The sequence below is a fragment of the Sciurus carolinensis genome, chromosome 1 (assembly GCF_902686445.1).
Source record: "Sciurus carolinensis chromosome 1, mSciCar1.2, whole genome shotgun sequence".
Taxonomy (NCBI): Eukaryota; Metazoa; Chordata; class Mammalia; order Rodentia; family Sciuridae; genus Sciurus; species Sciurus carolinensis.
The window spans coordinates 185,210,558-185,226,724 of NC_062213.1; the positions used below are offsets into that span (position 1 = coordinate 185,210,558).

General features: G+C 50.1%; 1 protein-coding gene across 4 annotated transcripts in view; it reads left to right on the top strand.

The window, feature by feature from the left end:
• Positions 1-16,167, top strand: part of Phc2 (polyhomeotic homolog 2) — a 106,377-nt gene that overhangs the window by 47,539 nt on the left and 42,671 nt on the right. For 2 of the 4 annotated variants that reach the window (XM_047542125.1, XM_047542142.1), the window contains 6 exons: positions 7,394-7,600; positions 10,095-10,253; positions 11,273-11,350; positions 11,797-11,961; positions 13,804-13,890; positions 14,986-15,307. In XM_047542125.1, coding sequence (XP_047398081.1) covers positions 7,448-7,600; positions 10,095-10,253; positions 11,273-11,350; positions 11,797-11,961; positions 13,804-13,890; positions 14,986-15,307 — 964 coding nt within the window. In that variant the 5' untranslated portion in view covers positions 7,394-7,447. Of the gene's footprint in view, positions 1-7,393; positions 7,601-10,094; positions 10,254-11,272; positions 11,351-11,796; positions 11,962-13,803; positions 13,891-14,985; positions 15,308-16,167 lie in introns of those variants that run through there. The other 2 variants (XM_047542117.1, XM_047542136.1) reach the window with 2 other exon arrangements.

Genomic DNA, 16,167 nt, shown 5'->3' on the forward strand with positions numbered 1-16,167 from the left:
GCCCCAAAATTGGCATTTTTGAAGAGCTGCCAAGGACCATATTTTGAGAACTCCTGCCTTAAAGCCTGCAAAACTGTTATGGTGACAAGACAGTCTTGCGCCCTTTATACCAGTTTCATTTGTACCCTTTGGTGCAGTTTCTAGGCTAGTCGACTTCAATACTAGGCAATATGGTTTTGTATTTGCTAGGGTTGCCATAACAAAGTCACTGAAATGCATTGTCTCACTGCTTTGGAGACTGGAAGTCTGAAATTAAGGTATCAGCAGGGCCACACTCTCTCTGAAATGCTTTCTTGCCTTCTTCCAGCTTCTGGTGGCTCTCAACATTCTTGGGTTTGTGGCAGGATCACTCCAGGGTCTGCCTCCCGCTTCACACGGAAGGCTTCTCCCTGTGTGGACTGTCTCTTCACATGGCTTCTTTTGTAAGGACACCATTCATGTTGGGTTAAGGGCCTGTGGATGTGTGCTCTGGGCCTTGGAGCAGTGAAACTAGAGCTACCTGAGTCTAGACAGAGGCACCTCCTGCTTCAGTCCACAGACACTCTGCATTTGCAGAGCATGCCTCAAACTATATGTCCCTTCCAAAAAAGATCAGATCTTTTTTCCTCTTCGTGTTCTTCGACCGACCAATACCAGCTTGTAATATAAATATTTGGTAAAAATCTTCCTTTTACAAATTGTGAAGAAAATAGCAAGGTTTCAGATAAAGGTTATTTGTTTAAACTTATGGTGTTGTATTTCACAGTGAAATCATTTGTTTGATTTCTATTGCTAGGACTTGATGATCAGCTCTAATTTTGCATCTTTCACATCTGTCTTTGTTGGTCTTTATTTACTTCACTTTCTAGGGAGACTAAAGGTGGCAGTACAGAGAGAGCTGGGGAGAGCAGGGAGCCTTTCGCAGTGTGTTTGGACTGTGCCAGTGTATCAGGCACTTCAGTCTGCTGTCAGAGGACAGTTCCAAGGGTGAGAATCAAGGGACTTACATTTGTGCAACAACTTGGGGGTATAAAGGGATCTCCCCCAGGCCAATTAGTCCTGAAAGTTGAGCCCTCTTCTCCTGTTGCCCTGCTGCCTCAGAGATATGGGCAATCAAAGAAGAACCCCTTCACCCTGCTCAAACTCTGCCCTTCAAGCCATACAGGCATGACAATAGCAAGAGCAGCCATTACAGAACTGACTAGACCTCTCATTTCCTGCCAAGCTCCGATTCCATTAGGAAAACCTCACCCTGTTTTACCCCAGGGCTTTAGACTAGGTTTGGAGAGCTCCATTTTCAGTATCTTTCTCCTCTGCTTCCCTGGAAAGCTGTCACAGCTGTAATCCACAGCAAATGGATTTCCCTGACCCTGGGGACAAAGGCCTAGTGTTTCCTAGACTTGGCGGCTCCTGGGAGGGCAGAACCATCAGCATTTCTCCAGCTGCTAGTCTCAAGCCCTGTGGGCGGCAGAGACCTGTAATAAGATCACCATCCAAGCCAGTTACAGTCAGCACATCATTCAAAGTGGCCCCTTGCGGTTGGGAGGGGAGAATCAACGGAAATAGGAATCCAGCTCTTCAGAGCCTGGGCTCACACAAAACCACACAGTGAGTTGGAACCCAGAGAAAAACAGACTTCTCATGCTGGATGTTAGCCATTAGAGAGATTTGGCTGTGGTTCACACTGGGAGTCCGCAGGGCTGGGTGGCCTAGGACATCAGAAGGAAGAGAAGGGAGGAATAAGAGTAGAAATTGAAAGGAAATTGAATATGAGTGAGTAAATGTTTTAAACAGTAAATACTGTGAATCTTTAAGGATTCAGAGTTTCTACTGCAGAGCACCAGAGGGCAGGACTTAAGGAGAGTCCACGGATACCTCCATAACCCTCAGCACCAGCCCAGGGCTTGGAAGCAGAAGGAAGATGGGAGTAGGGAGATATGACGGCTTTGGTGGAAAGAGTGGAATTACAGAAGAGAAGGCTCAAAAGCTATTACAGTGTTCTACACTCCCTGATTAATTCTGTTCAAATCTCCAGTTCCCTCCCACTAAGAGCAAATGAAAATAAGATAGCTGGCAACTTTCTTCCTGAATTCTCTTCAGGGCAAACTCCAGCCTTCCGGTCCCCACATGAGGATGGGGATGCCTTCCATGGTACCCAAGGAGGGTGAAAAGAGTCAGGCTACCTTGCGTGACTTACTCTCCAAATGCTAGACCTCAGTTTTTGCATAGGAAAAATGAGAAAGGTTATGGTGATGTTCATTTTCTTAAGTTGGTTAATAGGTACACATGTGTATTATCCTTTATGCATATGTTATATAGAAAATTTTATTTTGTGGTTATAAAAGATTTGATGGGCATTAATTCATAATTCAGGGATTAAATTCAGTGATCTCAGTTCCTTTCAAACTCTAAAAATCTTGTATGCTGTCACACAGACTTTGCCCAATGCCACTGAAATACTAGTTCAAGGTGTGATTATGGGAAGTTGCACAGTGTTTAGTGGGAAGAGCACTGGCTTTGGATCATGCCTGAGTCTGAATCCCAGTTCTGTGATGACCTTAGATAATTTATTTAGGTAAGTTTCTACAAAATTGGGATATTAATAACCACCCCATAGTGGAGGTCATGAGTCTATATAGAGCATCTGCTATGCTTGACAAATGATAAGTGCTCAATAAATAATCACCAGTGATAATATAGACACCACAGATGGAAGGTATGGAAATTAAAAGATGGTTCACGTTTTAAACCAGCTGGGAGAGTTCTGCAGGTAAGGCGGAAATTAAACTAAACTTCCACATGAGCGGTAGGATGGAATGTGGTGCTCTTCAGATTCTGCTAAGCAAACATTTATGGACTGAAGCCCCAGGTGTGCAGGAAAACATGACGTGAGCCCTGTTCTCCAGGAGTTCGTAGACCAGTGGGGAAGACCCACCCCAAGCAAATCCCTTTGTGTAATTCTACACTTGTGAGAGGTAAGCACAGGCTGTTTGGGAGCAGCCCTTCAACTGGATGGCTTAAAGGAAAATTCAGATTGAAAGCAGGAGAATGGCTAGAGGAGGTTACATTCGGTGCCCGTTTCATGGCAGAGACTCAACTCTGTTGAAGATCTAAGGAGCTGGTTAATGAAAAGTGGAGGGAAGGCATCTCAGAGGAAGACAGCAGCATGGGTAGCCCACCGCAGTAAAGCCAGAGGTGGCACATAGCAAGGTGTCCAAGACTTGAAGTTGTTTAGAATCATTCTGAGCCCAGTGGGCATGTGGTGTGGAAAAGTGGCAAAAGGTGAGGCGAGAAAGGTAAGCAGAGTAGTTATGGAGGGGGCTTCACACACACTAAGCAGCTTAAGGGGGGAACCACGCGGGCCCGAAAACTTGCAGTGGTAACTCAACAGCTGGTGCAGGGACAACTGGATTCAAATGTCCAAACACAAAATATTCTATGGTCCAGCAACTTCACTGCTGCTTATATACTCACAGGATTGAAAGCAAGGACTCCAGCAGACACTTAAATCCAGTGTTCATTGCAACTTTGTTCACAGTAGCCACAGCCAGAGGGTAGAAACAACCAGTGGCTGTCAACAGATGGATGGATAAACAAAATGTGGTATGCAGACACACACACACACTCACACACACACACACACACACACACACACACACACACGAAACAAATGAAATTCTGATATATGCCACAACATGAATGAACCTTGAAAACATTGCACTAAGTGAAAAAGCCAGACACAAAGGAAGATATGGCCTGGCTCCACTTCCACAAGATGCAGAGTAGGCACACTTAAAGAGTAGAGTAGAGGCTACCAGGGCCGGGTCAGTGGAGGGCAGCGAGCCTTATCTATTGCTTAATAGCTATGAAGTTTCCGTTTTGGGTGATGAAAACCTTCGGAAATATGTAGAGGGGACGGTCGCACAACATTGTGAGTTAATATTACCAGATGGCACACTTAAAAATGGCTAATCTCCCAATCCTCCAGTCAGAGTCTCTGCCTTCCTTCTTGGTCCCTTATGTGAGCGATTGGCAGAGAGAGTACCCTTGGGAGACAGGAGAGCTGGAGCCAGGACAGAAGGGACCGGAGAGACAGGACACATTGTGAGCATGAACTGTCTGGGGAGCAAGGGTCTGTGTGTGCCTGAAAGGGAGGAAGAGGGTGTGTTTGATCATCCCGTGGCAGAGATCCTGATAGAAGAGAGACTGGAGCTTGAGCAGCAGGGCAGCCGGTCACGCAGAGGGCCAGGCCATCAAGGGCAGGGGACCAGCGAAAGTGAAGAAATGAAAATTAGTGAACGAACAGGAAGAGCAGAGAACAGGCCAGACCAATCAGGAGGGCAAGTGAGCAAGGGAGGGAAGGAGAGTGAGGGGAGAGCAGGCTCTTGTTCTAGGGAGGAAAGCACAGTGAGGTGAGGTGCGCCCGGAGGACCAGCAGGGAGGCAGCCAAGAAGGCCGACGGGAAAGGGAGGGTGTGAGGGGGCAGGGACAGGGGCCCCGGGGCTGAGGGAGCAAAACTAGGGAGACTGAACCAAGAACAAGAGAAGGAGAGAAGGGAGAGGCGTGCCGCCTGCAGCAGGAAGAACACGTGGGCAGGGAGTCCAGGAAGTGCCGTGTGCCTGAGGCCCCAAGGGTTTAGGAAGTCTCACGGCACAGGGCAGCAGTGGCTGTCCTTACCTGTGCACTTTCCCTGTGAGGGAATGCCTTGCTTTCTTGAGAATGCTGTCTTGTTTTGCAACAAGGATTGAGTACACACTGCCCACAATTGCATCCCTAACTGCTGCAGGAGAAAAAAGAGGAGCGGCAGCTTGATCGCAGCCAGGGACAGCCTGTCCTCCTGGTTTTCTGTAGCTGCTGCCCTGTTTTCTGTTTATTTTCTGGAGTATTTCAGTTGAGATTTCCTAGGGTGGGATGGAAAGCAAGAACTGAAACCCAGTGCTGGTCAACGTTTGGGAAAAGGAAGTGAGGCCTTGAACTGAGAAAGGACCTTGGGATTCAAAGAGGTATTCCATGTCTGGACAGAACTGTTATTTACTGATTTGCTGCTCAGTGATCTTAAAATCACAGTTGAGCCCCCTCTTGACAAATAGTGTTTCAGTTTCCTCAAGGTCAAGAATTATGCCTTCTATCGTTTTCCACCCAGCCTGGTCTTTCCTCCCTAGAAGTGAATTTCCATAGAACAGAGGACAGGGAACACTTGTTGACTCTGCTGTGAGTTGATTCCCGTGTCATCACTGTCATCATAGTGTCCTTAACAAGTGAGTAGCCAGTGCAGTTCAAAGCAAAGGGAATTCGTGGGCAAGGGCCTTGCCTTGTGCAGTGGGAGTAGTCACAGAAATGTTAGGGCAAGTCTCTGCTGCGAGACCCAGGTCGTGAGCCGGCTTTGCAGACAGTTCACCACCTTGGAAGCCACCTTGTTGCCTGCCCCTGGGGGATAACTTTCCTGCCTTTGAGCTTTCACCGACATTTTTAAAAATATTTTTGGTTGTAGATGAACATGAGGCCTTTATTTTGTTTATTTAGTTTTATGTGGTGCTGAGAATCAAACCCAGTGCCTCACACGTGCCAGGCAAGCGCTCTACCACTGAGGCACAGCCTCAGCCCCTTCACCCATAGTGTTAAAGCCCACAGTGAAACCCACCTTAGTCTGAAGAAAGCAACCTGAGGAATGCCAACCCCCAAATTGAGCAGCACTGGGGAGATCCCAAAAGGACATTAATGACTGTTTTGATTATTTGCACCAATCAATGTATCCATTAATGTGAAAAAAAAAATTTGTTTATTAAATTGGTATAATCTACAAGCAGAGGATTGAATGTCTATGTTAGGAGAACAAAGAAATGTTACTTTTACCTGTAGGAAGGAATGGGTAGAAGGAAAGCTTATAGAGAATTGAGAAATTGGGGAATAGTATGAAAGAAGAAAGAGAAACTTGAACTCGGATCTGGGTGCACCTCTTCCACCACCGTCCCTTCCTTCCCAAGCCCCCTCTGTCCCAGGCACACAGCCTCAAGGAAAGGTGCCACTTCCAGTTCTATGTCCAGACCACAGCGTGGTCCCCAAAGTAGTTTCTGGCATTCCTTACTGACTGGGACAGGAGGCTTCTAGAGGTTCTGCCAACCTTCTAGAGGTTCCCATCTTGGGAGAGGCCTGATCTGTTGGAACCAGACAGTGGGAACCAGACTGGGAACAATATTAATAACCACATCAACAGCGGGCGCTTTTGGAGCATTCAGCAGGTGCCAACACCCTGCCAAACACTTTTCATCACCATTTAGCTTTGCTCACAACAGTCCGTGGTCACATTTAACAGGTTAAGAAATGGAAGGGCAGAGGTGTATGACTTGCCAAAGTTTCCAAGCAGGAAGCAGCAGAGCCAGGACTCAAACCCAGGTCTTTCTGACTCTAAAACCTGAGATCTTCACCAAATCACTCAAGGTAGCACCCTGCTCAGCATGAGCTTCACAGAGCACTCAGTAAACATGCAAAGAAAACTTAAAACTTGCTTAAAGTTCTTCTGGTTTTAAAAATAAAGCAAAAATAGACATTTCAGTTTATTTTATCTTACTTTTCAGCAATGCTGGGGATAGAACCCAGGGTCTTACGCATGCTAGGCAAGTGCTCTACCCATGAGCTACATCCCCAGCCATTTAGTTTATTTTATTACCTCCTTATTTGACTCTCTCTTATTCTATTCTCTCCAAATTTTAATCCTATTTCTTTCACCACCTGGTTGTGTACATAATAAGCTTGCTGATGTTCAGTTTCTCCATCCCGAAGATGAAGAAGTAAGTTAATGGGGTGGGAGATGATCCCATGATAACTGCTAGGAAACCATGCAGGAAATCCTCCTCCTACACTAGTTTTACCTTCTCTGTCAGAAGAAACTGGTTACAGACTTTAACATCAGTCTGACCTGATTTCAGATCTCACCTGATGAACCAAGCCTGACCCTGTGACTTTGGTGACAGCTGTATCTCAAAACCTCAGTTCACAAGTGGCTCCATGACAGGCTGTTAGAAACACTATATGACATGTAGTCATACCTTGGTTTCAGCAGCAAATTTGTTCCATGACCCCTCCCAGTCACCAAAACCTGCAGATGCGCAAAACACTTATGTAATGACATAGTGTGTGTATACATCTTACCCACGTCCTCCCAGACACTTTAATTCATCTCTAGATTGTTTGCATTACTTAACATAATGAAAATTGTATGTAAGTAATTGTTAGGGGGAAATAATAAGAAAAAAATGTCTGTACATGTTCATTGTAGATAGTTTTTCTCCAAAATATTTGCTATTGGAGGCTGGTTGAACTCACAGAGGCAGAACCCAGAACATGGAGGGCCTACTGTATGTGCATTCTCTGAAAGCATTCATTGGATGTTTGATTCATGCCTCTTCCCTCCTAGCATCCGCCTGCTCTCCTGTTGTCTGTGTGCCCTGACTGTGCCACCCTGCAGGCCATGGAGAATGAGCTACCAGTCCCACACACATCCAGCAGCGCCAGTGTTACCAGTAGTACCAGCGGGCCCAGTAGCAGCAGTGGCGGCAGTGGGCGCCCCCCTGGGCCCCAGATTTCTGTATACAGTGGTATTCCTGACCGACAGACCGTGCAGGTAAGACTGATTGATCCAGGAATCTCATTCCTTGCCATTTGCAGGCTTAGCCAGGCAGAAGTGTTGGCATGGTCTTCTGGGGTAACCTAGATGACTCCCAGAAAGGGCAAAGAGGAGTAGGTTAGCAAATAAATATTAGCACATGGTTAGGGGAGGGGAGGGGTGCAAGGAAATTTGGAGAGGGAGAATCCTTAGCAGATCATAAAAACCCCTTTCTTACCCATTGGTGTAGATCCCAGAACACTATTTTAGGAAAATAGGTGTTGTAAAAGGACAGACAACGAAAAATAAGAAACAGCGAAAATGACCTGAGCTGCTCAGCCACAATCCAAACCCATTATCTAAATGACCTGTCAGGAACAAATAAGTGTCTCAAAGACAGAAGTCCATAAAAGAAGCCCAAAGGAGTCTGTTGTCCTTGAAGCTTTTTTCTTTCTTCCCTAAAATTCACAAAATATCATCCATGAGACCCCCCCCAGGTGATCTTACACTGCTCCAAAATGCAGTCGTGACCACGTGTTGCCACCCTTCTGTGTGCCCAGCGTTCTGCATGTTTATCTTCTTCTCCACTATGAGAAGGGCTATTATTAGCACAGTCCTATAACAGCCGAAATGGAGGCTCTAAAAAGGCAGCAACTTGTCCAAGGTCATTCAGGTAAAGAAAAAAAAAATTGAGCCTAAATCTCACCCCAAGGCCATGTTCTTAATCACATCAATATCTGTTTGAGGTTCCTAGATAATATAGGCAGAAGAGAGAGACCACAGTTGGGAAATGTTTACTCTAAGTAACTTTGCTGTTACAATCTGGATATACTAGAGGAGTGACCTCATCCCACTTTGGCCCCAGGCCCAGATAAGGGAGTGGGGGAGAAGCCACAGCAGTGAGAGGCCTGAGAAGTTGGGCTACAGAAGATACTAGCGGGTGCCCTGGACTGCCCCTCTCCTAGTAATCTCTGCCTCGCACTTGTCTAACCACGTTTCCAGCCCCCCCCTTGCCCCTGCTCCCAGCCTCTTCCCCAGACCCGTCATGCATGAGATTCTGAGCTCTGGTTTCTAGCATCTGGCATCGGGATGTGCCTTCCTCCTGCTACTCATCAGAACTCAAGGAGAAAGGGGCTTGGGGCTTCTGCTCTGGCAAGTTTGCATTTACACGCAGGCAGAGCCACTGGGAGCTCCTCCTGGCCTCATCCACTGACACTCTCTGGTGAAGACGAGTCACAGAACCTCAGCTACTGCTGGCTGAACTGCTGGAAAGGCTAAGGAAATAGAAGGGCCTAGGTAAAGGGAACAAGAGCAAGTACTTCTGGGACACCAGGGGATTTAAAAGTGGAATTCAGATGAAGAGAATCTGAGAGGAGAGCACACTAGGGAGAGAGGAGTCAGGGAAATGTGTGCAAGAGTCGGGGGCGGTGTCTCTAGGGAGACGCCAGAGCCCAGGGAGGATCTGTGATGTCAGCCTGTTCTCAAGCACCCCAAAACTGAGCCCAGAGCTTTTGCCCTGCAGCCACCAAGGAGTCGCTCTAAGCTGGGAAGACCCTTCCAAGAGGCCAGCTGTGGAGCAGGACCTGGGGTCAGAGCAGCCTTAGAGCCAGGGATCCACAGAGTCGAGGGCAGGAAGTGGGCCAGAACCCAGGCAGCACAAGTGCTGGGCACAAGCTGGGAAGAAAGAGTAGGAGGGACACGAAATGTTTCTGGGCCTCCTGAGAAGAAGACAGAGGGCCTGAAGCCTGCTGCCTAGCATCCAGCTCTCTTTGTTCCTGGGGGTGGGGGAGGATCAAACAATAGCCCTTTATCATTTCCTAGAGGCTGCTATTCAGCCAATCAGGAAGGAGGGAGTAAGCAGTAAAGCCAGTATGGGAGACAGTAGCTAAAAGGAGGGAGTGGAGGAGAGAAGAGGCGAGGGAGGGAAAGAAGGAAAGGGAAATGTGTCATCCCTGTGACCCAGCATGCTGCAAAGTCACTTTTTCTGGACTCCTAGGGCCCTCTGAGCACTGTGTGCCAATCCTGGGGAGAAGCACCAGTTCGGCCTTGCAGCCTCTGCAGAAGCAGTCGCCTTTGCATGAGTCTCAGTTTGGCTGCTTCTGCTGAACCTGGCGCCTCTGTCTCAGCTCTTCTTCCCAACCCTCTCTTCGCCCTGCCTCATTTGCTTCGCCTTCATCTGAGGCTGCGGAGTGCTTGGGGGAGATGGGTGCCTAGCAAGCCTGGCAGGGGAGGCTTCTGTCTCCAGAGAGCAGGTAGAGCAGTGGTGTGCTGCTGCGACTCTCCTCACAGGCGAGGCAGGGAGGAGCTGGAGACCGTTCGAGACAGAACACAGACAGACAAGAAAACGCTTCTTCAGGGGCTCTGGAGAGGAGCAATAGGTTGTGGTGACGGTCACAGATCCTGGGGCTCTTCTCCAAGCAGCCGAGGAGAGCTGGGTTGCCAGGCCACGGCTGCAGTGAGGGGGTCATGCCACAGCTGGCAGCTCCAGCTCCCACTCTCCTCCCGCCCCCAGGTGATCCAGCAGGCCCTGCACAGGCAGCCCAGCACGGCGGCGCAGTACCTGCAGCAGATGTACGCCGCCCAGCAGCAGCACCTGATGCTGCAGACAGCCGCCCTGCAGCAGCAGCACCTCAGCAGCGCCCAGCTCCAGAGCCTGGCGGCAGTACAGCAGGTGAGGAAGCCGGCCGCAGGCCTGAAGCTCCTGGGGGTCCAGGCAGTGCGAGCAAGAGGACGAGGAAGCGGGAACTGCCTCATGCTTCCCATGCACCCTCTTGCCAGTCCTCACAGAGCCCCAGGGAGGGCTATGAGGAACAGAGAGAGACCAGTGGTGAGTGGAGCAGCTGGAATGCTCACAGCTTGTCCCAGAGAGAAGTGCTAGGAGAGCCGTTTCCTCAACCAACCGCCGTGCTGCTGGGCAAGGGGCCATAACTCCAATGAGGCACTCACAGGAGAAGGGTGTGCCAGTCTCACGTCTCTGCCTGTTGCCCTCTGCTTGCAGTGGTTGAGAAGAACACATTGATCCCTTTATCCATCCACCCACCCATCCATCTGACGGAATGTTTTATGCAAAGTTCACAGCAGGCACTGGGTGCACTGTGGACCCTCTCTTCCTGGAGCTGGCAGTAGGGAGCTAGCAAGTAAACAGGCACCAAAATAGATAAGGACAGAAGCTACTTAAATATCTCAGCTGTGATATGACTATGACAGAGAAGAACTGATTACTGTCACTGAAGGATAAGGAAGATGACGCTATGCTGGGTGGTCAGGGAAGGTCTGTCTGCTGGAGTAACATCAGAACTGATGCTTGAAATATGACAAAGGACAGGCTGAGGGGAGAGGTTGAATGTGCAAGACAGTGCTTGCGACTCTCTTAGCACAGTGCGGCAAGCCACATGGCGGGGTGGAGGCCTGGAGAGAGAGCTACAGAAACAGGGGCAGCGGCAATGGCTGACAGAGTGCTTAGTGTCTGTGCTCTGCTTGCTCAGGCCTCTCCGCAGCCCTTCACCTGGGTATGGTCATTATCCCCCCTTATGAAATGGGAGACAGGGCCCCTGCTCAAGGCCACCATGGGGCTGGGCTCCCGAGGCTGCTTTCCTTACCACTGTCCAGGCACTCCCTGGAAGATGAGAGCTCAAGAATGACTGGGGGCGGGGTGCTGGGACACCAGAGCAGGAGTTCGTTCTTTTCCAGGCGAGCCTAGTGGCCAGCAGACAAGGGAGCACCTCTGGCAGCAATGCATCTGCACAGGCCCCGGCCCAGTCACCTCCGGTGAGTGAGACGGGAGCAGCACACAGCACCCACGGTTCTGGACCGGCTCCTTCCTCCTTACCTAAGAGGTGCATGAGTTCTGGCCCCACAATCCTTAGTGAATCCTCAGCTGCGTAGGATCGTATCTGGAGTCTGTTGCTCTTGCTGGGGGAAGAAATAAAAAGTGCATACCTCTCCCCAGCCCTTATGTCAATGCCCTGTCATCTTTCCGGTGTCAAGGCTCTGTCACTAGCTCCTTCTCTGAATGCTGAGTCTTCCCTGCACCTCTGCACCTAGCCCAAAGATGGGGCAGTTCTGGGTGGAGCTCCCAGGCCCAAGGACAAGAGGTGGTCCCTACAGAGACTATATAAGCCAAAGAACAGAAGAGGGAGAGAGCAAGACATGAATGAGGGGACCCAGTTCCCCCAGCGCCTCCCGTTTCCTATTGCACACGTCTCTTTCTTCAGATCAATCTGGCAGCCTCCCCCGCGGCAGCCCAGCTCATCAACCGGGCTCAGAGTGTCAACTCAGCCACCGCCTCAGGCCTTGCCCAGCAGGCCGTGCTCCTGGGCAACACATCTTCTCCAGCCCTTACCGCAAGCCAAGCACAGATGTATCTCAGGGCTCAGATGGTGAGTACCCCCGGCTCGGGCCAGAGATTTGGGGAAGACACAGGCAGAGAATTTGGGAGCTGGGAGACTAGAGGAATGAGGAGATAAGAAAATGGGGAAGAAGTACTATAGGACAGGGCCAAGAGGAAGGGGATGGAATAAAAAAGGGTGGGCCTGGAAGGCTGAGTGGGAATGTGGTGTGGACTCCATGACTCAAGGACGGGTGGGATTCCAGGCTGAGATTAAGTGACCCATAATACCTCCCTTCCCCGTCCTCCTAGAGCAAAATAAAATTATCTCCGTCTTATCAGAAACTGCTCTTCAGAACTAATTAGGGCAGACGGTGCAGGGGCCCATGCCCAGACAGTCCCCCACGCTCAGAATTAAGATGAGAGGCAGGTGCTCTGCCAAAATGGGATCTTCCCCTACTGTGACAGTCCTTGCAAGGACTGACCACCTCTAACTCAGGGCCAAAGGTACACTGTAGCACAGCGAGGTGCAGCTTCAGGACCTGCTCTCGCTGCTGTCCCCACTGCCCTCCCAGGAACCCTGTTCTAATCAGGGTCCCCTGAACTTGCCTGGGCAGAATACACCCAGGCTACTGCCAGAACACACAAAAGCTCTCCTTTGCACCTGTCCCTAAGGGGTCCAACAGGAACCTAAGATTCCAAAGAATTCCCTGGGACAATGACAGCATTCTCCCTAGCAGGCAGTAACTAGTACAGCCTCTGCTGAGCTCCCATCTAAGTTGTACCTCACATCTCCCGTGCTGAAGAGTTCTCCCATCAGCCCCTTGGCACACCATCCTGAGGACAGTGCAGTCCTGCCCCTCCCTTGCTCTTATGCCAGCACGTGGCATTTGGAGCTTTTCAGATCTTGCTCCCACCTCTTGTTCTCGGCTCTGAGTTCCTCATTTGAGGCTTATCTCCATTCTACAGCAAGGCCCCTTAAACATACAGCATCAAATAGACTTAAACATACAGCATCAAATAGCAAACTAGGCCACACGGTAATACCCCCCAAACCTGCCCTTGCCTTCACTTCACTCATCTCCATGTCCCACTCAGTGCCCCCACTGGGGCCCTGATGCCTGCTGCTGCTCCCCAAAAGCACGACATACACAGACAGAGGAGTTAGCCGGGAGCATGACAGGGCTGAGGGGGAGCTGCTGTCAGCACACTGCTTGTCCACGTGGATGCAGACCAAACCCACGCGGAGGCCAGGTGCCCGCTGGGATGGCAACAACCTGTGCCCTTCCAGAGGAGATTCAGGCACTAGTGCAGCTCCAGACTGTCTGCTTCCTCTGTTATTGCTCCTAGGTGCCCTGCCTCCAAATTTGACTTAAAAATGACCAAATGGCATATATCTGATTTGGTTCCTTCTGGAGGAGAGTTTTGATATGACTCAGCCCTTAGATCAGGATTGAATTAGATCTGGAAAATAGTCCTCGGGCACCTGTCTAAGGTTCCTGTTGGCCAAGATGCTGAGGAGACAGTTACTTCAGGGTGTCCCGGGAACACTGATCCCCCACCCTCCCACCTATGAGGGATGAGCGCCTCACAGCGTTCTGAAGTCCCAGAGCTGCTCTCCAGCCCCATCCTGTCACTGCCCAGCATGGGTCGGCATACTACAAGCCTCTTGAAACTTTCAGGCGGTCCCTGGGACCCCTGCCCTTTCTTGCGTCCCTATTTCTACTTCCCTAGCCATCCCCATCTCTGCTCCCTGGCTGAAGTGTTCTGCCCTGTGGCTGAGTCCACATGGGGCAGGTAAAAGGCACCTCGTTTCCTGTGATTCCAGGCCCAGCCAGGTAACCTGGTGCAGGTAGCTAGGAGCCTAGGCGGCACTGTTCCTTTGTCCCCTCAGCTCATCTTCACGCCCACGGCCACCGTCGCTACTGTGCAGCCTGAGCTCGGCACTGGCTCCCCCGCCCGGCCCCCCACCCCCGCCCAGGTGAGGATCCCATGTTTGTGGGAGGGCAGGAGGGTGGGCAGCACTGTAGAGGGGTAGGACACTGGGGATGGACAGCCCTGAAGGAGCTCTGAGTCTTTGGAAAGGCTGGGCTCTTCTAGGGAAGCACGTGGAGATTGGACAGCCCACTGTTCCCAGACCAGCTCTTCAATTCCTATCCAGATGGCCTCAGCACCTCTTGACTATTTTACCCTCAAATACAGTTAGTGTTCAGAGGGCAGCATGCTGAGGATTTAAGATCCCCACCACACCCCTTAGGATAACTTGCTTTGTTGTTGCTGCTTTGCAAGTGGAAAATTCCACTCTGATTACATGTGCCAACTTTGCTAGGAATCAGGGGAAATGGCACAGAGAGGGAGAAAGGATAAGTCCTGGGTTCCTGCCTTCTGCTGGCAGCACATGGATGCTACTGTGGCAGTGAAGGTCCTAGCAGGCAGCTAGGGAAGGAGAAGTCCTTCCATCTCCCACCTTCCTACCCCATCTCCAGAATGGGGATGGGAGCCCAGCATTTGGTAGCATTTATCAAAGTCCGGCATAGCCTCCATGTATCCAGCAGAGGGCGCCAGGAGCCTGGCTGAATAAACGCTGCCTGTTTCTGGAAAGACTTGGAGTTCACCTTATTTTGAGGACAAGATAATGCTTTGCCTAGTGGCTTTGCTGGCCAATTAACTTTCATTTTTGCCCTGGCCTTATCCAGTGTGGGAAGCTCCATGCTCCGCTGTATCTGGGAATTCTTTCTGAGTGGTATGCATCCGATCCTGCTGTTTGGGAAGAAGGGAGGCTGACAGAAGGGAAAGAGCCAGGCCTCCCTGACCCTGCCTACCCGAGCCTGGGCAGCAGTCGCTTCTCAGAATTCAGTTCCTTTTGCTGGTGGACCCAATCTATAGTGATCTTTCTTGTCCTTTCTAGAACTTCACTTGCTTCTGGTTCTTCTGTCAGCCCCTAACTCTTTCTCTTTTTTTTCCTCTCTAATTTTATACCCCACCATCCTGTTCAGCCATCCCTGGATCCATTCCTAAGTCCTCTTTCTCGGCTGTGTTAGCACTGCTCCTACCCACTTTCTCTGGACTCCCATAGACCCCTCTTTTCCAGGTACAGAACCTGACCCTCCGAACACAGCAGACACCAACTGCAGCAGCCTCGGGCCCTAACCCCACTCAGCCTGTCCTGCCCAGCTTGGCCCTGAAACCCACACCTGGCAGCAGCCAGCCTCTGCCTGCCCCATCACAGGGCAGAAACACTGCTCAGGGTTCCCCTGCAGGTGCCAAGCCTGGCATAACTGACAGTGTGATGGAGCCACTCAAGAAAGGAGAGGGCAGCCTGCCAGGGAGCGCGGAGGGCCGGGCTGGGCTCAGCCGAGCCGTTCCTGCTGTGACTGCCCACCCCCTCATTGCACCAGGTAAGGGCTCCAGGAAAAGAGAATCCAGGCCAGACCATGAGTCAGGAGGAATCTTTCAAACCTTCATTTTCCTCATAGACCAACTGTGTCTCTCTCCCCTCTTCCAATCTCGAGGTGTTCATCAGCTCCTAATTCTGTTTCAACTTTCTAGTTTGATTTCTGTTTCTAACTTTAAGAAAGGAAGCCAGAAGGGTAGGAATAAATGAGTTCTTCACAATGGATCTTGGAGAACACAATCGTATCTCTTAACCTCGAGTGAGCAGAGGTTGGCAGGTGGACTATTTTGAGATTCCCTGTGACTTCGTGAAAAGGATCGGGGCTAGCCAGCAGCATTGAGGAGCCAGAGGGAAAGTAGTAGAGCATCTGTCGTTTCATCGTTCGGCAGGTGTTTGTTTGCTGATGTTTGCCAGTCATGTTGCCAGTTCTGGGTGTGCAGAGATCAGTGAGACCAAGGAGGGCACATCTAGGTGGGGAGACTGACAGGTACAGAGAGCGTGGCATACTCGGTGCTGTGCTGTAAGCATAGGCTCTGTAGGAGCAAGAGTGAGCCAGCCTTGAGGAGAGGAACTGAGGAAGGCTTGCCAGTAAGGGTGACACTTGAGAATAAATCTAGGAGATTAAAAAAAAAAAAAAAAAAAAAAGCAAATTCTGCAAAGGGGATGAATCAGTATTCCCCGGCTACTCTCCTTTCCCTGCCTGCTAAACTTTCCCAGCACTGCCTATTATAGGCAATCTTTAATGGAAAAATCTGCCAACAGCCCTAGAAACCAAACCTATCAGTCAGGGAACAAGATCAAGCTGTTATATTTATTGAAATAAATAGAATGGTGGACCATATGGCTTGGTATTAAAGAAAGACT